At 45.2% G+C, this 25,870-nt stretch overlaps 2 protein-coding genes across 13 annotated transcripts; one reads left to right on the forward strand and one right to left on the reverse strand.

The window, feature by feature from the left end:
• Window positions 1-64: 64 nt before the first annotated feature.
• Window positions 65-9,660, reverse strand: Zfp57 (ZFP57 zinc finger protein). 7 transcript variants are annotated; one of them, XM_028856633.2, is made up of 6 exons: window positions 9,489-9,660; window positions 9,022-9,084; window positions 7,349-7,448; window positions 4,718-4,853; window positions 3,011-3,076; window positions 66-1,268 (listed from the first exon to the last, which is right to left on the reverse strand). In XM_028856633.2, the coding sequence occupies exons 3-6, from the start codon at window positions 7,364-7,366 to the stop codon at window positions 313-315; spliced, it is 1,176 nt and encodes a 391-aa protein (XP_028712466.1). In that variant the 5' UTR covers window positions 7,367-7,448; window positions 9,022-9,084; window positions 9,489-9,660; the 3' UTR covers window positions 66-312. The 7 variants fall into 7 exon arrangements, with proteins under 7 accessions (XP_028712467.1, XP_028712466.1, XP_028712464.1 ...); XM_028856631.2 differs by lacking the exon at window positions 9,022-9,084 and having other exon boundaries at window positions 9,399-9,660; XM_028856627.2 differs by having other exon boundaries at window positions 8,996-9,660.
• A 10,976-nt stretch (window positions 9,661-20,636) lies between these two features.
• LOC114682656 (popy Class I histocompatibility antigen, A-1 alpha chain-like) lies at window positions 20,637-25,013 on the forward strand. Of its 6 annotated transcripts, none has more exons than XM_037199633.1 (6): window positions 20,637-20,892; window positions 21,113-21,382; window positions 21,568-21,843; window positions 22,520-22,708; window positions 22,840-22,947; window positions 23,386-24,378. In XM_037199633.1, exons 1-6 carry the CDS (start codon window positions 20,820-20,822, stop codon window positions 23,475-23,477), a joined length of 1,008 nt encoding a protein of 335 aa, XP_037055528.1. In that variant the 5' UTR covers window positions 20,637-20,819; the 3' UTR covers window positions 23,478-24,378. The 6 variants fall into 6 exon arrangements, with proteins under 6 accessions (XP_037055528.1, XP_028712453.1, XP_037055531.1 ...); XM_028856620.2 differs by having other exon boundaries at window positions 20,638-20,892; window positions 22,433-22,708; window positions 23,386-24,377; XM_037199636.1 differs by lacking the exon at window positions 23,386-24,378 and adding an exon at window positions 23,029-23,362 and having other exon boundaries at window positions 20,638-20,892; window positions 22,433-22,708.
• The last annotated feature ends 857 nt before the right edge of the window (window positions 25,014-25,870 follow it).

Genomic DNA, 25,870 nt, shown 5'->3' on the forward strand with positions numbered 1-25,870 from the left:
TCACCTCTCCTGTTCAAACCTCCTGAGCCCAGAAGCCAGTCTTCAGAAAAACCAAACGCCAAGACTGAGATGACCCCCTTCTTTTAGTTTTAAAAATTATATTTATTTTGTGGAGGTGGGGAGAGATGTGAGGGGTGGGACATGTGTGAGGTCAGGAATAGGTTCTTTCCTTCTGTCACCATGGTCTCAGGGCTCAAATTCAGGAGGTCAGACTGAGTAGCAAGCTCCTTTGGCCACTAAGCCATCTCACCAGCCCCAAACAGGTCTTTTATTTATGCTTCAGGATTCTCACTGCATGCATATTTCATTTTTTCATTCCTCCTCCTCCGAGGACTCCTCTACTGTTGAAGTACTTCCCAGACACAAGGGTTCATAAAGAAAGCCAAGCAAATGACCCAGGATTGCCCAGCACTTAATGGGTCTGCCTGATTTCTTACAGCACAAGTGATCCAGCAGGCTTTCCTTTCCCCTAAAGCAGATATCACAAATGGGGCAACAGTAGATATTTTGCTTCCTGTGGGTGTTCTGGTGGGAGCCTCCCATCACAGACGACTGGGAGGACTCCCTGCAACTTAAGTATTGGCTGGGCTGATTTTTGAAGTGGAACTTGAGGTGGGTTAAGAAATAGGTCTTCCTGGTTAAACGTACTGAACAATAGGGGCAGCGGATCTTTCTTCTAGAGCATCTCACTGGAATAGGGTTGGATCTGATATCCAGGGATGAGGCCCTGCTGTTCCTTGTCTTAGTCCTGGCCACTGGTCCCTGGATCACTTTCGAGTGCCTGAGGATGGGAGCCTGGGATCTAGGTGATGTACGTGGAGCCTTCTTCACCTTACGCTCCTGGCTGCCAGCCACTGGCTTCCTGTTTTGGTGCACCTTCATGTGGCGTTTGACCTCAGACTGATCCCGGAAGCGTTTTCCACACACAGAGCATGAACTGGGCCTATAACCTAAATGAGTACGTCGGTGACGGCTCAGTCCAGAGGCATCACGGTAATTCTTGTCACAGAGCTCACAAGAGAAAGGCCTCCCTCTATGATTCTGGGGCTTGGAGCCGAGGGCTTTCTGGCCAGTAGTCTGCTGGGCCTTCAAAGGAAACTGGTGATTAAAGACGTTGGTGTACTTTTTGTAACATTTGCCACAGGTCAGACAGAAATAGAGAGGTCCACCTTTGAATATCCCTGTGCAAGCAAGAGAGGTCTTCTCTTCATCATCTCCCTCCTCATCTTCCAGGTTTGAGCTAGGTTTTTGAGATTTTCTCTTGCGTCCTGTGGTAGAGGAAGCAAAATACAGTTTAACATGACAACATCACCAACACAAGGTTTTCACTCAGTGCAAGTCACTTTTCATTTTCCTAACCTTCAAAACTCAACCGTTCATCCTTGGGTCTTATAGGATAGAAATAGGAAAAACCAATAAATAAAAATAAAAGCTAGTAAAAATTTTGGGGCTGGAGAGATGGCTCAGAGGTTAAGAGCACTGGCTGCTCTTGCAGAGGTCCTGAGTTCAATTCCCAGCAACCACATGGTGGCTCACAACCATCTATAATGAGGTCTGGTGCCCTCTTCTGGCATGCAGGTATACATGCAGGCAGAACAGTATATACATAATAAATAAATATTTTTTAAAAAGCTAGTAAAAATTTCATAGAAATCCTCTATGATCTCAAATATCTAAATGCTAGCTTACATCTTTGAAATCCATCTTCTCATTCTCAATATTGCTCATATTCCCACAGATGACAAGATGGTAAGCAATATGGTAAGCAATAATCTCCCCTCATCCCTGATTTCACACGTGTCAGCCAGTTCAAAAATATTAAGGGGAGAATTCCCTACTGTAAGACCACATTCACATAACTTTTTTTTTAGCTGAGGATCGAACCCAGGGCTGCGCTTGCTAGGCAAGCACTCTACCACTGAGCTAAATCCCCAACCCTCACATAACTTTTTAATGTAGATTATAATTAATCTATTTTATTAGTATTTTAGTTTAGTTTATTACTGTGTCTAGTATAAAAAACAGAACTCAGGGGCTGAGGATATAACTCAGTAGTAGAGCCCTTGCCAAGTATATGCAAAGCCCTGGATTCAATTCCCAGCTCTGTAAAAACAAAAAAAAACACATAACTTGGGCCCAGGGCTATGTGTGGTTGTAGCTTCTGAAACAAAACCCCTCAGAATAGAAAACTTTATCCCATGTTGGGGAGGCAAACCAGGCATGCAAATACTCCCCCAGTCAGCTACATCTCCAGTCCAAGGAAGACTATTTGTCTTGCAAATCTGGGGTGAAAAGTGATGGTATTATTAGTCATTGAACTGGGATAAGAAGCAACACAGCACAACTGTCTCAGACCAGGCATGTGGCCACCCTAAATTATTTCTCTCAATTCTTATCTTAGGAACAAGCCTACCCTTCTCAGGCTCAACATTGCTTATTCACTTTCTCTTGGGAAGAAATCTCTTGGGTTAATCCTGACATAAGTGACCCACATGTAATCTCTCAATTCCTAGAAACTAGAATCCTTGTTTTGAAAGTCCTGGCTATTCATCATGAAGTCAGTGGACCTAAACCTTTGATCTCAAGGTTTCTTCCAGTCCTAGGTCTAATCAGGATGGAAAAGTATAAAGACATTGAGATGATACACTGAGCCTGGATCCTGGAGGACAATTCTACGATTGTCCTCGGCCCTTTTTACCTTCCTCTCTCCTTTGCATTTTTTTTTCAGCCTTAAAATTACACCTTTTTTATTTTTGTATTCATGCATGCATGTATAAACATGCTACAACATGCTTATGGAAGTAAGCCGACAACTTGTGGGATTGGTTCTTCCTTCCAAGTATATGTCAAATTCCAACTGTGAGCGCTGGTGGCAGGGCACTTTTAACCACTGAACCATTTTGCTGGCCCTTGGTTTTGTGAGATGACAGGGCCTCAAATACACCATGAAGCTGAGGTGTTAGGATTACAGATGTGAGCTTCCTTACCCTGCTTCCCCTGCCATTCTTACCTGCTGTCTTTGGGGAATGGAAACCTGATCTCCTCCGTCCTTTTCCATTTTGCATGGTGTTCTGATCTGGTTTAGGCAGAAAATATTTTGGCTGTGAGTGGAGTTATATTTTGGGTGGGTGGGAGGCACAGTTTTGTTGTCTTTGTCTCACTGTGCAAGCTGGCTCTGAACTCTCCATCCTTCCGAGTGATGAGATGCACTACCGTGACTGTCTGCAGTGTGGAAATGAAACAAGTTGGTCCCATACTACACCCCTTTATTTATTTTGCAGAGAACAGGCAACCTCTTATGTGCCTGCTTTAAGAACATCAATCCAGGGCTGGAGAGATGGCTCATCAGTTTAGTGCACTTGTTACTCTGTGGAGGATCTGGATTTTGTTACCAGTAACCGCATGGTGGCTTACAACCATCTATAATTCCAGTTTCAGGGGATCCTGTACCCTCTTCTAACCTCTACGGATACCAGGCACACAAATAGTATACATACAAACATACAAGCAAAACATTTATATACATAAAATAAACCCAAAAAATGTGGGGTTTTGTTTTTGTTTTTAAGGAACATTAATCTAAAACACTTGGTTGCAGGAAAAAAAGATATTTTAAAAGGCAGCTTCTAATATAATGGCTTGCACACAAGACTAAGTAAATATTGGTTGGATATATAGGCAGGTGTTTGAGACAGTTTCACTATATAGTCCAAGATGGCCTCAGTCTCTCTAACCAATTTGTGATCCTCCTGCATCAGCTCCAGAAGTGTTGGGATTACAGGCTTTTGTCAACAAACTAGGCCTGAATAGGCAAATTTACACATTTTCACAATATGGTAATAGTGATAAAAGTATGTCTTGGGGTTAGGGAAGTAGCTCAGTTGATAAAATGTTTGCCATGCAATCATGAGTGCTTGAGTTTGATTCCCAGAACACACAAAAAGGCCAGGTGTAGTGGTACTTGGGTGTAATGCCTGTGTCTGGAAAGAGGGATGAGCAGATCCTTAGGGCTCACTGGCCAGTTAGCCTAGCTCTATCAGTGAGACTCTACCAGAAACAAAAAAAACAAAACAAAACAGGGTGGGTGGTGTCCTGAGGAATAAAGGCTCAAAGTTGACCCTGGCCTCCACATGAACATGTAAGTGTACCTACACATATATGCACACACACAAAAACATTATCTTTGTCTTTCTACAGGGTGTTTTTGTTTTCAGGTTTATTTTAATTTGGGGGGTGTGTGTGTGTGTGTGTGTGTGTGTGTGTGTTGAGTGTTTTGCCTGCATGTATATATGTATGTATTCCACCTACATGTCTGGTGCCCACAGAAGTCAGAAGATGGTGTGGGACCACTGGAACTGTGGGGGCTGCAAACTGAACTCGGGATCTCTGCAAGAACAACAAGTGCTCTCTTAACTCCCGAGCCATCTCTCTGGGCCTATGTAGCTTTTTTGTCTTGTTTTCCCATGTATTCCAGGCTGGCCATAAAGCTGCTTTGTAGCTGAGAATCACCCTTGACCTATGGTCTTCCTACCTCCACTTCCACGCCCAGCTCGTCATATAAGTCTTCATTCCTTTGATTTTTACCCCTGAACTTCGTAACTCAGATCTTTCAGGTACAGAACTAGGAGCCAACTTTGATCTACCTGAGCAAAAAAATCAAATACCTATTCTAAAGCTATAGGACAGGGAGAGCACCAAGGGAGTCATGATCTCTTACCTACAAATGTTAGGTTCTTAAAGGTTTCTGACAGCACATTCTGGTAAACAGCCTTCTGCTTCTCAGTCAGACATTCCCATTCTTCCTGGGTGAAATCCACTGCCACGTCCTCATAAGTGATTGGTATCTGGAGTCGCTGGGAAGACATAGACTTCAAGTGACTAAGGTAACACCTCTTGCCCTGACTTTGTGTCTGCTTAGGGACCCTCTAAACAGTTACATCAGCCTTGGCAACACATTCAGGATTTTCTATGATCCTGACCATAGCCCAAACTCATAACCAAAATATCTGAAGTGTGTAGCCAAAGCAAATATTACCAGGTTCCCCTAACCTATTCCTGACAATGTGGTTTTTACCTTTATAACTGCTGTACCCTTGAGCTTCTACGCCAAGAGTTTTCCCAAGGTGCTAGCCTGCTCCTGGTCACCAGCTTAAATGAAGGACTCCTATTTGGCCTTATATGCATGGAGTGCGTAATGTTCTCACCTGGACTATAAAATACTAACATATTCTCAAGATTTAGAGAATTCAAACCTAAGAGAAAGATAATGCCATGAAAGGAAAGAACAAGTATGAAGGAGGGCACAAAGTCAGGAGCTGTGGTTTACAGAGAGGAGAGGATGATACAAAGAAGGAAATCGCTGACTATAGAGAAGTGAAAACATTAATGGCTACTCTTACAAAATCTGTGAAGGATGCTAGGGTGGTGTGGGAGATAGACAAAATCTTGTAACTCCTTCCCCCCCCCCCCCCCTTTGTTTGGCCTGGGACAATCTGAAGTTCCACTAGATCCACAGACAGGGGACTGGGTAAGAGACCTCAGAGAGGCCGTGGCCTTGCATTTCTCTACCTGATCTTTCTCCCTTCCACTGTCGGAATAATCACTGGTAATCTTGTTACATGCATGTGTGTCTTCCTCTGCCTTAGTTTTTTGAGAAATCTCTCATTGAACCTGGAGATCAATGCAACCACAGTTATCTGGCCAGAAAGCCTCTGGGATTATCCTGCTGCAACTAGTTTCTTGTGGGTTTTGTTTTGTTTTTATGTGGGGACTGAACACTGGGTCCTCATGTTTGTACAAGTACTTTACACCCTAAGACATCCCTAACTCCTCTACTATAATCTTTCTTCTGGGCTCCTGTAGAGCAGCTAACATGCTAACTATTCCACGGAGCAGTATGTCTTTAGTTGTTTCTCTTTCTGGTTTCAGTCACTTCTGGCCTGGTCCCCAAGATTAATGGGACTCCTTGTGACTCTCTACCTCCCAGGCACTAGGCAAATAGGGAGGTCCTATGTGGTGATATTTTATTTGTGCTGAAATGTGGTGATATTTTATTTGTAGGTTAATAAAGTTTGCCTAGAGATCATAGGACATAGCCAGCCCATAAACTAGTCAGACAGTGGTAGCACACACCCTTAATCCCGATCATCTGGCAAGCAGAGTCTGTGTGTTCAAGGACACACTAGGGAACAACCAAGTGTGGTGACACACACCTTTAATCCCAGTACCAACCATAGAGACCTGGAGGTCTGTACAGACAGGCAGTGACAAGGAAGTGAGGTAGCTGGGCTAAGAGCCAATGAGAGGGCAGAACAGCAAGGCAAGATGGTTCTTCAGGTTCCTGCTTCACAGAGGAAACTGCCAGACATTCTACAGGACATACAGAGAAGCAACTGAGAGACTCTAGGCCTGTGGGCTGAAGAATGGATGCCCTGATGTTACAGAAGAACTTTGGATGACTGTCCAGGCAGCCAGCTATCTCTGTCATTCTAGATTTTTGGAAGTTGCTTACAATGTACTTCCTGGTTACTTAGGTAATATTATATCCTTCTGAGGTCTTTGATGTAGTTGAAGACTAGATAGTTATAATTTTGCTTAGTTATGATAAGATAAATTAGATATGAAACTTTACTCACAAATATAGGATAGAATATTTTCTTTAATTTTACAAAATACAAATAGACTCGATATTGTAACTGTAAGTCTTGCTTGATAACTGTTTGTGATATGTAATTTTACTATGTTAAAGTTAAACCCTTCCTTTTTGATTAGACAGAAAAGGGGAGGTGCTGTGGGATGTTCTATATGCTGTGAATGTGTTGCTCTGATTGGTTAATAAATAAAACGCTGATTGGTCAGTTAGCCAGGCAGGACATATAGGCAGAATAAGCAGAGAAGGAGAATTCTGAGAAAAAACAAAAACAAAAACAAAAACCAAAAAAACAGAACTGAGGAGGAGATGCAAGCCCACTGTCCAGGAAGCAGCATGTAATGGCACACAGGTAAAGCCACAGAACACATGGCAACATATAGATTAACAGAAATGGGTTGAGTTTAAGTGTAAGAGCCAGTCAGTGGTAGGCCTGAGCTACTGGCCAAGCAGTTTTAATTAATATAAGTCTCTGTGTGTTTACTTGGGTCTGAGCGGCTGCAGGACCTGGCGGGACACAGGAAAACCTTCACCTACAGTCCTAGAAGGCCCCAACAAAGATACTGCTTCTTGTAATAAAAGTGTCTACTCTAAAAGACTGTCTTCCTTCAATGTTCAGCTGTACGAATTCTCCTCTTTCACAGGTGATAGCTTTAGTTCCCTCAAAGCCCAGGCTGTAGAGTTCAAGGCTCTGGTTACCTGTTTCTTAGCTCCCATTGTTCAGTAATGCCAGGCTGGTGTTTGAAGTTTATCCCAGACTGCTTCTAGTCACTGCTTGTTGGTGCCCACTTCTAGAAATCTGAGGTTAGGGAAAAAGATACAGTATCAGGAAAAGGAAAGCCAGAAGCCAGTGCTTCCTTAACACACAGTCACCAACTTCCTGCACTGTGACGGAACCTTCTCAGCAGTACCATTTGAGGTAACAGTTAATGATTCCATCTTCACAAAACCTCAAACGTAGCGATGTTAAGTCATTCACTCAAGGACATTTGACCCACGGGAGTTAGTTTTTTAATTCTAGATTCAGCACCACTGAAAAGTACATACTTGAATTTAACACACACCACTGATCCTTCATTCTCCCTGACTTGATTTCATTGGAAACATGAAAGTAAATCTCTCTCCCAGGACCAAAGATTAAAACATAGATTCTGTGACCTGAATATGTGTGTAGTGCCTTGGGGCTCAGGCCCAGGGGCTTGTGGATACTAAGCAAGTAATATACCACAGAGCCTTATGTATACCTCAAGCTCTGTTAGATTTTTGTATACATACGTTATTTACAATTGAGCTATCCCCTGACGACCTCTTAAGCTAAAAATATGATTAGGTCAGAAGTGCAGGTAATGCACCTAGCCTACAGAACCTCAAAACTTAGTAACACAGCACACTGTAGAGTGTTGTTTCCCTCCTAATCTGCTAGCTGTCTGGAAACTGCAGCCTGTGACCACTATCCTGCATGAAGAGACAACAGAGTATCCTATGTACTAGTGCTAGTCTAGGGACAAGTTAACTCAAACCCCCAAATACAAGCTGAATGAATGTGTAGGACTTGCCCATTATCTTGAACCATCTTAAGTCTTGGCATGAGTCAGGTATCACTTCTACAACCAGATCCTTGGAAAGCACAGTGATAATGATACAACAGCATTCCTTGTTCACGTGCAAAATTTTATGCTGATTAAAAAAACAAAAAAGGTCTCTTCCTGTGGATAGTCATTCACCTGTTTCTCCTCTCTCTAGATGCTAAGGAAAGCATTAAAGGCATAAAAACATGTCGCTCTCTCTTTTCCGCTCACTTCTTTGGTTAAGTGAAAACACCGGCAAGGAACAAGGCATTCAAGGAATTGCTAACTGGATCCCCAAGAAGTTGCCAGGAAAGCTGTATTCCTAGGATCTGAACTTGATTTTCTTCCTTTTCTCTGTCTTACCTACCATTCCCCTCTCCCTTTCTTTTAAGGCTCTTTGAGACTGTGACTTGAGATGGGCAGATCTAGCATCTCTCCCACTTTTCAGCCATCCACACTCCAAACAGCTCTATACTAGTGTTTTCAAGGACCTGCCTGTAAGTTTTCAGCAAGCAGGACCCTGCTATCATCAAGTCTTCACAATGGCAGGAAGATGCACGTCTGGTGACCCAGCCTACTACCCAGGCACCAGGAAGGAGGAGACAGATCTCCATGAGTTCTGGGCAGCCTGGACTACAAAATAAGTCTCAGAAACACACACACACACACACACACACACACACACACACACACACACACACACACACACACACGATAGCAGGGAGCAGTCCTCGGTACAGATTTAGGCTGCTTAAGAAGACTGCCAAGTATTGCTTACCTCCACCCACCTCCTCCCTCTTTTACCTCCTTTTGTACTTTCCTGGTCCAGGAGACTCCAGAGTGGAAGAAGACCGAATTAAGACTTGGCTGTTAATAGGCAGGAAGTCCCAAGTGAGTTCACCTGTACCCTGGACTGGCCCCTACCCTTCCATAGGGTAAATTTGGGGGGGGGGGATGTGCGGGCATTTCTCAATCCCGAGTCCACTCCTCCCAACTAAAACCCATTCATGATTTCTCAAATCTGAGGAGTCGGGCGGGCCAGAATAGCACACACTTGCAATCCCAGAGCTCAGGGGACCGAGAAAGGAAGATCAGGCAGCCTTGCTCACTGCAAGACACCCTGTCTGTCCGCCTCTCTTTCTCTAAATCTGAGTCCCCCGCCTCTCTTCCACGTATACAACCTGTGGAGACAGGCCCGCACACCGTAGGCTTTGCTGGATGTGCCCGGCCCCAGCCCCGAAACCCCCGGGGCTCAGCCGCGTGAGCTTTACCACCGCGTAGCCGGGCGGGGAGGCTTCCCCCAGCTGGTGTGGGTCCCCTCGTGGCTCCACCGGGGCTCTCACAGAGGCCGCAGCCCGACAGTCCCCCGGCTGGCCTACAGTCTTCCCCAGCGCGGGTCCTCCGGGCGGCTGCCCCGGACTGCGCACGCTCACGCCTGCAACTCCGTCCCCCAACCCCCGACCCCCCACCCCGCCCCACCTCCGGAGAACGCAGCTCCCCGAAGGGCGGGGCGCGTTCCAGCCCGGAGGAGAATGCAGCGGCGTGAACTCAGGAAGGCGCTTCTGCCCCAAGTCAGCAATTCTCTACGCGGTGGCCACACCTTGACTTGCAGTCCCTCCGCTCCCGCTCGCCGGTAACCCACCTCGGGTGGCTGCCCGCCAAGGTCAGAAATTTAGAACTTAAGAAACCCAATGCCACGCCTTCTCGCCCCGCCTCCGGTCGATCATCACTTGTCTCACCTGAGCTAGGAAATCCCATTCCCCAGGGTTAAGTATTTACTTCTGAGGGCAGGGAGGGTTCCTGAGCGCGTGACTCAACTTTGCTAATTCCAGTACTAGGCAGGTGGAAATGAGTTCCAGGACAGCCTGGACTACACAGTAAGAAAAACAACAACAAAAACACATAAAAGACACAACTGCTCTCAGCCTCTGAGCATTTTCTTGATTAGTGATTGATGGGGGAGGGCACAGACCATGGTGGGTGGTGCCATCCCTGGGCTGGTGGTCCTGAGTTCTATAAGAAAATAGGCTCAGCAAGCCATGAGGAGCAAGTCAGTAAGCAGCACCCGTCCATGGTCTCTGCATCACAGCTCCTGCCTCCAGGTTACTGCCCTGTTTGAGTTCCTGCCCTAACTTACTTCAGTGATGAACGGTGATCTGGAAGTGTAAGCCAAATAAACCCTTTTCTCCCCAACTTGCTTTTTGATCATGGTGTTTCATCACAGCAATAGAAACTTTAAGACAGTACTTATGTGTGTTTTCCAACCCCTAAGCAAATTACTGCAGCCCCAGTGGCTCTGGTGTTGACAGCACTTAGATCACAAGGCAAGCACAGAGGACTGAGATCCGACATTTGAATGTAGCTGCTGCTGCACTCAGTGTAGAGTGTTTCCTTAACATACAGAAAGCCCTGGATTCCATCCCCATTACCACAAACAAACAAAACTCTGAACATAAACTCTATCCAAACCCCAGGCTGACTTCTAAAGTATTCATGAGTGTAGAAAAACCAGACTATGCAGGAGGTCTATCCTTAAAAGACAGAATCTGTCCTGGTGGTCCTTGCAAGTCTGCATTTTTGTCCGCCCCCCGCCACGCCCCCCAATCAACAGACATTGAAGCAGAAAAGGTCTTAATGAACAGCCAGGTGCTATCGAGTATGCATAATCTCAGCACTAGAGACAGGATTGCAGCACATTTGCGGCCAGCCTAGATTACAGAGAGATGGCTCAGTGGCTAAGAGCACTGGCTGCTTGCTCTTCCAGAGGTCCTGAGTTCAATTCCCAGCAACCACATGGCGGCTCACAACCATCTGTAATGAGATCTGGTGCCCTCTTCTGGCCTGCAGGCAAAACACTATACATAATAAATAAATGAATCTTTTTTTAAAAAAAAAAAAAGAAAGAAAGAAAGAATAGGCACAAAAGCTTGAATACAAACTGTCCAAATCTTACTGATTACTAAATCACACAGACACAGAACAAACCACTTAAATACCCCATCCCAAAACGTAGCAACTGAGTCCAGGGAAAATGAAGCATGAATGTCACCCAAGGCTGACATCATGGGGTACAGTCCAGGCAAGTTAACATGCATCTAATAAAACAGCCTGAGGATGTAGCTCAGTGACAGGACATTTTCGTAGTTTATGAGATGTAAGATCTCAATGGCTACATAGGGACATCTTGTCTAAAATAAAAACAAAGAACCAAAACCCAGCGTCACCACACAAACAAACAAAAACTGGCAATGTTAAGAAAACCCTAATACAGAGTTTCCAGATTTGTTAAAATATGAAAACTCTGAGAGATGGACGGACCACTGGCTGCTCTTGCAGAGGATTGGGGTTCAGTTCTCAGCACCAACATGGCAGCTCACAACCCTCCACAGCTCCAGCTCCAGGGGATCGGACACCTTCTTCTGGCCTCTGAGAGTACCAAACATGTAAGTGGTGCACACGTGTACATTCAGGCGAAATGTATACCCGTACACATAAAATACAATGAAAATAAAATTTATTTAAAAAATGTTTTGCTATCTCTTGCCCTCTTTTCCTCCTCTCCCCCTCTCATAACCTGGCATTTCAACGGGTCATATCCATATGAAAAGCGGCACTCTAGCTAGAGAAGGTCCTAAGCATGTCTCCAACTGAACTCACTCCTGAAGCATCGATATCCCCCGTCTAGACTTTCTGTGCCCCTTTCTCTCTGGTCTCCGCCCACCATTCATTCCTTTTGGCCTCTCTCTCAGTCTCACACCTCTATTTTGGCTTCTGGGACCTCCCTGTCTTTCCAGGACAAAGCCCTGGGTGGTTTGGCTCCTCCATCGTTTGTGGAAAGTTCTGGGCTGGTTCCCAGAAGGAGGGAAGTCCCAGCACTATGGGAACTACGGACACAAAGGTCAACCTGGAGACTTCTGTCATGAATCAGAGTCCACCAACACTCAATGGAGAGGACGCATCCACGTGGACTTGACACAGCTTTGAATACTGAGCCTGGCGTAGTTGCTGAAAGCTTTGGTGACCCCGGGGACATTTCCGCCCGCGGGAGGATAAAGAACTAGGATCTTTTGTCCTCAATACCATGGCCACACGAGGGCGCTGCTGCTCTATCCTCTTAGATTGCGAAAGCGGGGAGAGGACAAGGTTGTCTGGGAATCAGCCGGAAATGGCCTACTGAAGGCTGGGCCAGGGTGTAGGGGATGAAATGCTTCTGAGAGCCCAGGACTACACAGCAGTTGGAAGAAAGTAGAGCTGTTAGATAAGACAGGAATCCTGTCTTATCTCTGAGTACTCCCCTCTCCAATCCCTTGATATCAACATTACTTCCACTTTTTATTCCCCTCCTGAGGGAGGGCGTGGCAAAGGGGGGTTGGGGTGCTCTCATGCACACAGGAGCAGAACTGGGGATTCAACCCATTCAGCCCAGGGCACATATTAAGCAACCAATCTATCACTGAACAACACTCCCAGCTCCTGAAGGCTATTTTCTAAACATGATCTTAGACAAGGGCTGGAGAGGGATGGTTCAGTGGTTAAGCGCACTTACAGCTCTTGCAGGGAACCTGAGTTTGATTCTCAGCACCCACATCAGACGGCTCACAGTAAGCCTGTGCCTCCAGCTCCTCTGTCTCTCTCACACACATAAATAAATTGTAAAATAAAATAAAATTTAGAATGCTTTCAGATTTCCAAAGAAACTGCAGAGGTGAGGCACAGACCCTCCGGTCTGTGTTTAAAACATCCCACAAGGCTGGAGATACGGATCCATGGTCAAGAGCAGTCTGAACAAAAAAACATTTTATGTACAACTGCAGGAGAAATAATACACAGATAGCTTAAACATAAAAACGGGTTATAGGCCGGGCGTTGGGGGCGCACGCCTTTAATCCTAGCACTCGGGAGGCAGAGCCAGGTGGATCTCTGTGAGTTCGAGGCCAGCCTGGGCTACCAAGTGAGCTCCAGGAAAGGCGCAAAGCTACACAGAGAAACCCTGTCTCGAAAAAAAAACAAAAAAAAACCCAGGTTATAATTCAAAAGTTCAGAGTTATTTGAAACTGGAAAATATTTGGTTACAATTGCAATATTATGTTCATTTAAAAAAATAAGGTGGAACGTAATCACCATACATTATATGTGTGTATGAAATTGAGGGCAGCAATGTTCTAAAATAGAAAGTGGTCGATGGTGTCATGGGCCTATGAGGATGCTGGACTAAAGTCTATCAAATTATGCAAACAGGCAAATTGTATACTATGTGAATTAATTGTCAACAAAGATTTTATAAAACATTAAAAAAATCACTGTCTGCTCTTGCAGAGGACCCAGTTTCGGCAGAACACACACATGGTGGCTTAGTCATCTCCTTCTGACCTCCAGGGCACTGCAAGTCTGTGCTCCCCATGAACTCATGCAAGCACACAGGTACATGAAAACAAATCTCACATCATCATACATTTATTACTCATGAAACAACATTGACCCATGCAGCTATATCTATTTCACTCACACTCTGTAGTTACCACTAACGTCCCTTTTCTTTTCTAGGATGCTGTCCAAAGCACCACCCATTCTGTTTCAATGGATCCTTAAGGCTCCTCTGGCTGTGACGATTTCTCTGACTTTCCTTGGTTTTGATAACCTTGACACTTTCGAGGGCTGGGCCAGCATATTGAAGAACGTTGTTTGACTTCAGTTTGACTGGGACCACACTTTTAAGAAGCCCAGAAAGATGAAATGCTGCCTGCACTGTGTCAAAGTTGTGCACCACACTCTTGACTTGCCCTGGGTAGATACCTGTAAGTGTGTTGTATGCTAAGTCTTTGCTTAGTTTTAGAGAAACTACTGAAGGTTTCCCATGGTGGCTGTACTATTTATATCCCTGTCAACAATGAATGAGGGCTTCTGTTACCCATAATTATTACTAGTACCTACTATAAAATTCCTTTTCTCATCTCTGTGACTGAATAGTTTCCTAGAGGCGACGTAAGGGAGGAGAGGTTAGTTCTGGCTCACGGTTGAAGGGTACGGTTCACGATGGCGGGAAGGTTGGTTACAGTGACACCTCCTCCGGGTGGATCAGGAAGAAGGAAGGTCAGAGCTCAGCCGCTTTCTCCTTTTCCATTGTCATTCAGTCTGAGACTTCAACCTGTGGAATAGTGCCATTCACATTCAGGGTGGGTCTGCCCTTCTTTAAAAGCTGCTTCACAGATATTCCCAGAAGGGTGCGTCCTCAGCGATTCTAAACCCAGAGGAGTTGATAAGATTAATCAAGGGGCTGGAGAGATGGCTCAGGGAATCTGACACACCAATACACATAAAATAAAATTAAATAAACTTTTTTTTTTAAAAAAATTAATCATAAGCCCATCCCATGTCAACTCTACACCCAAACTATCACTTTAACCCATAATATTCTGCCCTTAGACCCCACAAAGTTTCAAATCCGTCTCAGAATTTAAAATTCAGGCAGTTGCTGGGAACAGTATGGCTCCTCTGGACGAGCAGTAAATGATCTTAACACGGAGTCACCTCTCCAAACCCAGTTTCCACAGTCTGGACAGCTGGAACATTCAGAAGTCTAAATTCAAAATCTCTGAAGCTCAAGGCACACTCTTAACTGATCCCTGTTTAAAAACAACAAAAGGGGGTGGGACTTAGGGACTCCAATATTAGCATAAAGTATTTCCATTCCAAAAGAAGAACGAAGAGGAGTGGAAGACAGCAGGAAAAGATTAATGTTTTTGGTTTACCTAAAGCCCAGCAGGGCAAACACCAACTACTGCAGCTCTGTGTCCAGTGCCCGGGACTCCTGATGGCATCCAACAACAGCCTGGTGTAGCCTGGCTCCTCCAGTCCCGCGACCTCCCTTAGGGCTGGCTCCACTGTGTGCCTTCTATTTGTTGTTGTTTTGAAATACGGTCTTGCTGTGTGGCCCAAGGTTGGCCTAGAACCTGTAGCAATGCCTTTTGTTGACCTCCACAGTTTCAGATTTATAGATGTGAATTGTGACGCCTGGGCTAGAAATCTGAGTTGTGATTTGTTTGTTTGTTTACCTCAAAAATTTTGTTTAAAAGTTAATCAGGTTTTTCAGACATGTTTGTATTAGACCCTGAAGAACCTGAGTGTAAAAAATTTCTCATTTCTGTCGTGGTCAGGAATTCACTTCCTGGTATAAGCCACAGACCTAGAAAAGCATAGTTGGCCAAACTGTTCCGTCTGTAAATATAGGGAAGTATGAATGGAAGTGAGGAGGACATGGTTGCTACTAGGATTGGTTGAGGAGCATTTTACTGTAGATATGCGGGAGAGTTCAGCCAGATGCATCGGGAAGGGTCCAGACTGAACCAAGCCAACAGACTAAACTGGGCCAGGAGAGGAGAGAAACAAGTACGAGAGGAAGAGAGAGGAGGTCAAGAGAGGAGCCACTGACCAAGAGACCAGAGGGTGTGTAGTCAAAATGGCTGAGTCATACAGGAAAGAGAAGCTGGGGAGGGGAAGTGAAACCCTGGGTTGGAGGGGGTTGAGGGGTGGACAGTGCTAGGAGGAACCACAGGTGCTGAGTGAGACCTGTCCTGGGTTTCTTTGAGACCTAATAAAGTAGCCATACAAATCTTTGGAAATGATGTACAGGAGAACAAGACATGAAAATAATTTTGTGGGGGAGGGGGAGTGGGGATGGTGGGGAGTGAGACGGTGTTCATTATATAGCTCTGGCTGTACCCGCTATGTAGACCAGACTGGCCTCGAACTCAGGGAGATCTGCCACTGCTTCCTGAGTGATGGGATTATAGATGTGCATTACCATGGCGGGCTTGGAAAAGAATTATCATCTATCTATCTGTCTGACTGACTGTCTGTCTCTCTCTCTATCTATTTATCTATCTATCTATCTATCTATCTATCTATCTATCTATCTATCTATCTATCTGGATATCTGGATATATAGATCTCTATCTAGATATCTATTTTGGTTTTTGAGACAGGGTTTCTCTGTGTAGTTCTGGCTATCCTCTTAGTAGTTCTCTGTAGTCCTGAACTCACTCTGCAGACCAGGCTAGGCCTCAAACTCAGAGATCCGCCTGCCTCTTCCTCCTAAGTGCTGGCATTAAAGGCATGTACCACCACTACCCAGCAGGAAAATATTTTTTTAAATACACACATCTTGGTGCTAGAGAAGTGGCTCAGAGGTTAAGAGCACTTATTGCTCTTACAGAAGATCCTGGTTCATTTCCCAGCATCCACATGGTGATTCACAACCATCTATAACTCCAGTTCCAGAGGATCCTATGCCTTCTTCTGATCTCTGTATATGTAAGCATACATACGGTGCACATACATACATGCAGGCAAAACATTTACATATAAAATGAAGTGAATAAATCTAATTAAAAATTTAAAAGTCACTGCTGTTTAAAAAACAAATCTTACCTTATAGATAGAATCTTACAGACAAAAACAGCATTAAAAGGCACACTCCTTAAAGATCAGGGCCCTCCAAAGGTTCCTTTTTCCCCTCTATTAAGATGAAACCACACAAACTAATGGGTCAATATCTCTAGTTACATCCTAGAACTGAAAGTAGAAGATTCAGAACTGGAGTTTTATTGACACAAGTGTGCTTTTCTCTATTCTTGGGTTGTGGAAATTGTGAATATCTGACATTTCTGATTCCCTTTAAGCTGTTGGAGTCTATGAACAATGTACTAAATCATCCAACTATCACAGCCCACTCCATATTATTAGGCACTCTTAGTGTCCTAGACCTTTGGGGTCTCTGACTTCTCATCAGTGTATATTTAGAGAGGATTTTGTTATATAAGTTTAATGTCACTGTTAAAGGAAGTGTTTTTATTTCATGTGTCACCAGTGTTTTTATTTCCATGTCCTCAGAGCAAACCTCAAGCTTCCTACTTTATTGCCTTTATGGAAACTTATCTGTATTTAATATCTAAGAAAAGAATGACATGTGACAGAAAGTTTCATCCAGCTCTAGGCATCACACGCTACTGAGGTTGAGCTGGTACTGACCACAGACCCATAGCCCTTCCAGAGAAGGAAACAAACCTTTCCCTTTAGAAGCCTAACACCAACCACCTCTCACAAGATTCAGAAGAAAGAAAGAACCTGTGGTAAACTCTCCCTTTCAGCTGGATTTCTGTTTCCACTTCTTCACCCTATAAAGCCAGTAAAGGAAGAAGGCAATTGGATTCAGAAATCAAATACATTGATTTGCAAAAAACAAAACCCTCTTTGTATTCCCTCATGATGCTGTGCCCTGGTTTAGCCCTGGTTTATGATGGTCAGTCTCTGCTCTTCTTTCTTTTAGATTCCCTCATACCCAGACTTGTTATTTCTCTCTGCATTTACATTTAGTGGGAGAAAGTTAGTCTGGACTCTAGTACCTTGGCCATGTGAGTTTCCCTCTGGATTTTCTTCAATACCTAAAGATGTTTTAGATTCCGTAGCATTTACCCAAGGCTCCAACCTCATGCAGTATGCTCATAATTTCTTAACCAGATAAGATAGGGTGTCCTTATAGACATTATTCAGAAAGCTCCTGCCAAATGAGACTCTGTGAAGCTTCCAGATCTAAATGTCACTGTTTGCAAAAACCTGCTTTAGCTTAGGACATGAGCTATCTCAGGGCACTCCAAAGCTCAACACAAAATGCTTTTGATTTTGTCCAAACTAGTCCTCCAAAGAAGCAGTTATGTACTATTATGATCAATCCATGTGAGTCTATCAATGGATAACAGAATTTACTAAGGTATAAATTGAGGAAATACACTCATGATTACAGAATGGAGTAGACAGCAGAAGTCATCTCTCATCTGACTGGGAGTAAATCCACCTCACAAGCCAGAGCAGGGAGAAGGGGCATGTGACCCTTCTCCAACTCCTTATCAGAAGTCATGTACAACAGTAGGAAGTATGTAGATGTAACCAACCGTCTTATTAAATATGAAACACAGAACCAATGCAAAGAAGGAAGCCAAGAGGTCAGAGCTAAGAGCTAAAACCTTACCCTTCCTCCTGCAGTGGTCCTACCTCTCTGAACCAGAGCTACTTCCTGTGCTGATCGGGTGTCCGCACTAAGTTCAGCATAGTGCACTACAGCCCTGAACTCCTGGACTCAAGCGATCCTCCTGTCTCAGCCTCCCTAGTAGCTGGGACTACAGGCGTGTGCCACTGTGCCCGGCTTTCCTGTGACTTGCTAATAGCTCTGACCCCCAGGCAACTTTATTTATTAACATACAAATAACATTTTAATACAAATAAAATATCACCATATTAGTACCACCTCCTTTGGGCCATTTAGCCCAAGGTCATGGGTGGAGCAATTACCACTACATTGTACATTTTAGGAGCAACTGGCTGCCACCAGTTGCTAATGCTATTCCTAATGCTACTGTTGTACCTGTTTCCAGAAACCCCCAGAGACCACCAAGGAGCCGGTTTCCCATGCAAGCACATAAGGATCATTTTATTCAGGTTCAACCTGGGCCACTGCAGAGGGAAGGAAATGTGGTGCGGCCACAAGCCCAAGTGTAGAGAGTTTTTATAGGGAAAAACCACAAGCCAGGAATTGGCAATTTGGGATTGGGTAGAAGGGATACGGGGCAAGGTAATTTTGGGGAAACTATTGGTCTAGACTTTGGGCAGAAAACCACATTTGAAACCACTGGGTTAGACTTTTGCTGAGGAATAACAATCCACTCAACAGGATTATCTGGACTGCTCAGCAGGATTATCTAGATACCTTCAAGGGCCATAAACTGCAGACAGAATGTCTGCAGGAGCATACTGTTCTGTATACATTCGAGTTGTCATGGCACATTCCTGAAGTCCTTCCTGGAACTAAGTAAAGCAGGTGGTCTGAGATGGTGGCCCTTTTCCTAAGATGGAGCCTGTAAAGTCAAGTCTAAGCCTTCACACTACCTCTCTCATTCTGTGCCATCCTCTCATTCTAAAGCTCATTCTCTCTCCCTCAGAAGCCTTAACTTCCTCTCAAACTCCAGGTTACCTGATTTTGAGAAACTTTGAACTGTACTGCCACAAAATGGATTGATAAAGGCATCATGGGACAACCCTTTGCCTCACAGATTCATACTATGGTACTTTTTTCGTGCTGATTGGATCCTCTGACAGCATGCATGCCCCAAGTCCTGTGTGTGCTGGCAGAGTCTGCCACCCTAGTCTGCCAGCCTCTTATTCTAGGTTCTTCATCTGCCTCATGATTGGTTTGACACAGCACTTTGAGAGCAGGAGGGGGCCTTGTTGGGAAGCTAGAGCACTGCCAATTATTCTCTTTCTTCTAAAATTGCTTTCCAAAAGGCATCACCACAAAGAAACAATTGAGTTATCTGAAGAAGTTTCTGAATGTCTCTTGTGGCTTCAAAACCACTCCTATAGATCTAAGTCAATCATGTGGGCAGAACAGGAATCTCCAGTGGTCAGGGGCAGTGAGCTATATAACTGGATGTGAAGATGAGCTTGTAGTCTACTGCCACTTAAGCCCAACATAGAACAGCAGTTCTTAAAGCAAGTTCTGTGGAACCCTCAAAGTCACTTAGATGCATCCAAGACATCATAATATTTTCTTTTATAACTTACTTATGTAACACTTATAACTTATTTACTGTAACACTCCTGACAGTGGGTTAATCTGTTGGCACCTTAGTATGACTCCAGGCCAAGGAACCCAATTGCAATTGGAATTATTAATTATTGTATTATCCAACACCAATTACTTACAGGATAAAAAAGGCGATTTCACTTTTCAAATGTGCTGTTTTGTTTTCTGTTTTTGTTTATGTGGAGACAGGGTTTCATGCTGCCTATGCTGGCCTCAAACTGTAACAAGCCTCTCTCAGTCCTCCAAGTGCTGAAATTACAGGCCTGCACCACCATACTTGGCCTATCTTTCAGATATATAAAAGACTTATTCGTTTTTGTTTCATGTGTATATCTGTGTGCCTACTTGTCTGTATGTGCACCAATTGTTGCAGGACCCTGAGGAGGCCAGAAGGGGGCGCTAGAACCCAGAAAGTGAAGTTACTGGTGGTTGTATCCATATTCCTGATCTCCAGATTATCTAATTTTGAGGAACCTTCATTTATATTGCCACAAAACAAAATTACCCAATATGGATGTTGGAAACCCAATCCAGGTCTTGTACATTTTTCCAGCCCCTATTTTTGTTGTTGTTGATTTTTAAAATGATAAACGTGGGGCGGATGTAACATGCAACATCTCTCTGAGGACCTCACTGATTTGTGAAAGCGTGCACTAGGTGCAGGGGGAAGAGGGTGTTAAATTCCCTGACCTCAGGCGTGACTCTCAGGTCTGCTCTGTAAAGGAGGTAGGTGGGGTGACAGGAAGCCAAGGGTCAGGGATTCCTCCTTACCTTTGAGTTTCTCCAGCCCACCACCTTTCTCAGCTGTCTTGGTCCTTCTGCCTGAACACGTGTCCTCACCCCCCACTGCATGTCTGAATTCTGCAGAAAGCTCAGTCACCACGGTCTCTTCCCAGAAACCACAATGCTACACCGTCCACAGAAAGGAACAAGGTCTCAGTCGCTCTGGGCCTTCTAAACACCAAGGATGGGAAGCTCCGCGCTTTCTACCCTCCTACCACTGCTCACCGGAGCTTTGGCCTTGATCCAGGTCCAGGCAGGTGAGTGCTGGCCAGAAACTGCCAATGTCAGGAAGAGCAAGGGCTCGGGCCGGGACAGTACCCCAGAAACCGGGTCTCCTAATCTCCCAGCCAGACCCTCCTGCTCCTTTCTCTCTTTGCATCCTAAACTCTGCTGCTCCCAGCTCCCCTCCCGCCCCGCCCTGAGCACCGCCACGGATTCCGGGAGGAGGGTCTGGATCTCACCGCCCTCCGCCGCCAGGCTTCCATTCCTTGCAGTTTTTTGCCACCGTCACATCCCAGCCTGGTTTGAGAGAGCCTGCCTTCATCTTCGTCGGATTCGTGGACGATTCACAGTTCCTGTGCTACAACAACCAGGGGGAAAGTCAGAGAATGGAGCCCCGCGCGCTGTGGGTGAGGCAGATGGGGCCTGAGTATTGGGAGCAGCAGACCCGGACCGTCAAGGACATTGCAAAGAATTCCCGAGTGAACTTGAAGGAGGCTATGGACGTCTACAACCATAGCGGGAATGGTGAGTGATCCCAGGGCTGGGGCGGAGGTCACGACTCCTCATTCTCACAGACGACACCGAATTCCCGGGTACTCAGGTGTGAGGTTTGGCCCGAGCTGTGGAATTCGCGGAGAGCCTGGACCTAAGGGGACCCGTGACCGGGTTTCTTACGGTTTAGGGTTCAAATAAGACCGGGGGCGGGCCAGGCTCTCACGTCTTTCAGTGTGTGTCCGGCTGCGACGTGGGGCCAGAGGGACTCTTCCTCCGCGGGTACGAGCAGCACGCCTACGACGGCCGCGATTACCTCGCTCTAAACCCAGACCTGCGCTCCTGGACCGCAGGCGACTCGGCGGCGCAAATCACGCTGAGCAAGTGGGAGGAGGCTGGTGTCGCGGAGCAAAGGCGATCCTACCTGACCGGCGAGTGTGTGGAGTCGCTTCGCACATACCTGGAGATAGGGAAGGAGACTCTGCTAGGAGCAGGTACAAGGGGCCTTGAGGAATCTCCTCCGTCTATCCTCAGGCTGGGGCTCGCGTCTCCCCAGAAGGGAGGAACATGGGTTTGAATACTACTTATCTTCTTTGCATCTGGAGAGGGAAGAGTGATCCTGGGTATCCTGATCAAACACCAGAGAGAGGGACTCTCCCGAGAGAGGGATCAACCTTGTCTCAGGACTGAGAGTCTGCCTCAGGAAGGAAGGAGAGAAGATCCCTGAAATAACCAACACCAGCTCCCAGTCCGCAGCCCTTTGTGATCCATGGCCTCTCATGCAGCGTTCTCTGCCCATAACCAAAGTCTTCAGCATCTGGCTCCAGTGATGCTGAGTCTCTCAGCCCTCACCCAGTCAGCACTAGATGTTCCTTTCTCCCTTGGGAGTCCTGAAGTCTATATTGCCTGAATCATCATTATTCTAGAGCTTTCCAAGGAGTAGATTATCCCAGATGCCTGAGTCTAGACTACTGTATGGTGCTTAAATCCCTCCACTGCCCAAGTTCTCTCCATTCCCAGAAAGGTCACATAAGTACCATGCAGGAAAGAATCTTAGATGCCTGAACTGTCTGTTTCCCTCAGTTCCTCCAAAGGCACATGTGACCCATCACCCCAGACCCGAAGGAGACAGCATCCTGAGGTGCTGGGCCCTGGGCTTCTACCCTGCAGACATCACCCTGATCTGGCAGCTGGATGAAGAAGACCAGACCCAGGACATGGACCTTGTGGAGACCAGGCCTGCAGGGGATGGAACCTTCCAGAAGTGGGCAGCTGTGGTGGCGCCTTCTGGAGAGGAACAGAGATACACATGCCATGTGCACCATGAAGCACTAACCCAGCCCCTTGTTCTGAGATGGGGTAAGGAGTGGTGTGGACACAGAGATGGTCGTTAGGAAAAGTGTGAGCCCTTCTCGAGACCCTGAGAAGGTCATGGCTAAAAGCAGGAGTCCAGAGCCCACACCTTCTCTTTTTTTCCCTTTCCTTCTCAGACCCTCCGAAACCCACCATCCCCATCATGGGAATCACTGTTGGCCTGGTTCTCTTTGGAGTTGTGTTCACTGGAGCTGTGGCTGCCATTGTGAAGAGGAAGAGCAGAGGTAGGGAATGGGGTCTTCTCTGAGGGCTTTTGTCTTACTGTTACTATAACACACACATATATGTGTGCTTATCTGATCTAGGACCTTGTGTTCTAATACTTTCTAAGGCATATTTGAAAATAAGTGACAAATATCTCACACTGACGTGATTGGACATGACATGCTGGTTGGGATAGATCTCCAGGCTGGAACTTGGGCTTTTCTTGCAAATCTCCCTCCTATTTCCTGATTTGAATCTAGGCCTTCAGATAATAATTCTAAAAATATTCCCAAGGTTCTGAACTCAAGAAGGAATTTCTGAGTTCTCCCATTCTGCATTTTCCCTACCTTCATGGAAAAGGATGTAGTTACACGGTCTATTATAAGAGTTGACTTTTCCCATTTTATCCCCATCCCTTGGCCATTTGTCTCAGCTCTTGAACTCTCTTTACACTTCAGGGGAATACCCCTCTGAGAGTCTAGAAAGGAAGCAAAGACCAAGTCTCTCCATCACCTCACCAAAGGCATTCCTGCAGCTGAGCACATCATGAGTCCTTGGTTCCACCAGTCAAATGACCACATGCTGGACTTTGGCTCAGCACATGGTGATAAGGAAAAGCTGGAACTGCACAGAATGCTTTTGGCAAGTGTAACATTGCCACATCATTTCCAGGAGCTGCAGGGAAACTGTCCCAGCCACAGTGACCAGCACCTGTGTCCAGTGGCAGGAACGTGTGTCCTGTGTGGCACCTGGCATTGATGGGCTTGTGTGTTCTCTGCCTAGCTGTGAATACTCACTTGGTTCCATAATAAAATAATAATCTTCAACCCTCCAATATCACATGTAGAATTCCTTTATGTTTAGTAAGTACAAGATTTTGAATTATAGTATCTTTACATGGAAATAAATCAATCTGGGGAATTTTCAGATAGCAAATAGTCAGAGGCTCCTATTATATAAATTGCTTCCTAAGTCTTCCACCTGAAGCTAAACCCCATGGGAGAGAAAATAGTATGTATCTGCTAACATGACAACTCAGGGCTGATGACATTATCCTTTCTTACCTTCTCAGAGAAAAATATTATTTTTCCCATTTGAGGTTGTTCTTCATTGTGGGTGATGCTCTGATGATGAACATCAGTGACCACAAATCTTGTTCTAAAATACTCAGGCTTCTTCCCAGACCTGTCTTAGATAGTTGAGCATAGAGCCTTCCCTGCCTTGAGAAAGGTTTTAAAAATATTTTCATTGTATATGTGTGTGTGTGTGTGTGTGTGTGTGTGTGTGTATGCATACTACCTGCATGAAGGATCCTTCAGAAGTCAGAAAACTTGTTGGATCCTCTGGAACTGGATGATTGTGAGCTGTGGTGTATGTGCTAGGAAGTTAACCCAGGTCCTATGCAATAGCAGCCAGTGCTCTCAACCACTAAGTCATCTCTCCAGTCAATTGTTTTTTAATAAATAAATATTTATTTATTTATTTATTTTGTGTACATGTGTTTGCCTGCTTGAGTTTATGTGTACTGTGTGTGCACCATCCTGAGGAGGCCAGAAAAGGACATTAGATTCTCTGAAACTGGAGTTACAGGCAGTTGTGAGCTACCATGTAGATGGTGGGAACTGAACACCAAGGTGTTCTGCAAGATCAACAAATATTCTTAACACTAAGCCATCCTCTAGTCCTCCCTGCACCTTTATTTTGGCAGGTTCTCACACTGTACCCCAGGACGACCTGGAACTCACCCTGTAACTCTGAAGGCTAATCTTCATTGTCATCTGGACTGGATTTAGAATCTCCCAGGACTTGCAATTCTGGAAATGTCTGTGAAGGTGTTTCCAGAGAAGATTAACTGAGGAGGGGAGGGCTTCAATGAATGTGGAAGCCTGTGATTTGGGGGACCAGACTGAAGAAAAGGGAGATAAGAGCCAGCATCCCCACATTCTGCTGCCTGATGCATTGGAGACGTGAGTCATTCCCTCCCAGCCACATGGTCCAGCTTCCACGAACTCCACCATGGCTTTTCTGCCAGGATGGGTTGCACTTTCTTAAATCAAAAATGAAAAATAAATCCTTCTTACCTTAAGTTGTTTTTTCTTCTTCCAGGTTTTGTGTTTGTTTGTTTTACATTAATGAGAAAAGTGAGTGATACAACAGTTTGGGCTGACCATCTACTCCCATAAATCTTCCGGCCTCAGCCTGAGTGCTGGTGTTGCAAGTGTGGGGAATGCAATCTGCTATAAATTTATTGAGATGAATTGAGACTGTGGGAGCATGTGGGTGTATTAGAATTATATCAGCAAAACCAGGCCCAAGAACTTATGGGACACACCCAGCCATGGAAAGGGTACATCTTCATCAAAATCCCAGAAAGATGTAGACACCTAGCATTGTAATCATTGGCCCCACACCAATCTGTTATTTGACATTCAGTGTGTGCTTCAATAACTGACAGAGAACTCTAGCCCTCTGTTTACATTTCTATAAGCCCACTTCTGAGTGAGACCCTATCCACACAGATCATTAGAGAATCTCCTCTTCCCTGGACAGCTTTCTGTGATTGCATATCCAGGTCCCTGTCCAGGGTTCAAGTTCCTGTTGGGTGACAGGATGCTGCTGGAAAGACCAGCTTTCAGCAGGTCAGAAAAACTGGAGAAGAGATGAGGAGTAGATGAACTACTGGACAGATACACAGACACACACGTGATCTTTATCTGAGGGCCAAAGCTTAATTCTTCATTTTATTTTTCTCTCTGATGGTTGTTCTACTCTGTTCTGTTCTTCAACCCTGATGTTTCCCTATATCTTCTTCCCAGTTGTTCTCCTTCTATCTCTTTCTTGAAGCATTCTTTCTACTATATCTCTCATTTTTCTCTTATCCCTTTTAAAACTCCTAATACAAAGATTTCTTTGCAAGAAAAGATTACTTCACAACCATAAGTT

This window comes from Peromyscus leucopus, chromosome 16_21, assembly GCF_004664715.2.
Source record: "Peromyscus leucopus breed LL Stock chromosome 16_21, UCI_PerLeu_2.1, whole genome shotgun sequence".
Lineage (NCBI taxonomy): Eukaryota > Metazoa > Chordata > Mammalia > Rodentia > Cricetidae > Peromyscus > Peromyscus leucopus.

Bases quoted from the DNA above. Each gene is read 5' to 3' on its own strand.
- Zfp57 (XM_028856633.2), bottom strand. The intron at 3,077-4,717 runs GTAAGAGATCAT...TGCCTAAACCAG, and splicing joins TAAGAACCTAACATTTGTAG to ATCAGAACACCATGCAAAAT. The intron at 1,269-3,010 runs GTAAGAATGGCA...CCTCTACCACAG, and splicing joins CCATTCCCCAAAGACAGCAG to GACGCAAGAGAAAATCTCAA.
- LOC114682656 (XM_028856620.2), top strand. From the start codon at position 20,820: ATGGGAAGCTCCGCGCTTTCTACCCTCCTACCACTGCTCACCGGAGCT. The intron at 20,893-21,112 runs GTGAGTGCTGGC...CTCCGCCGCCAG, and splicing joins CTTGATCCAGGTCCAGGCAG to GCTTCCATTCCTTGCAGTTT. The intron at 22,709-22,839 runs GTAAGGAGTGGT...TTTCCTTCTCAG, and splicing joins GCCCCTTGTTCTGAGATGGG to ACCCTCCGAAACCCACCATC.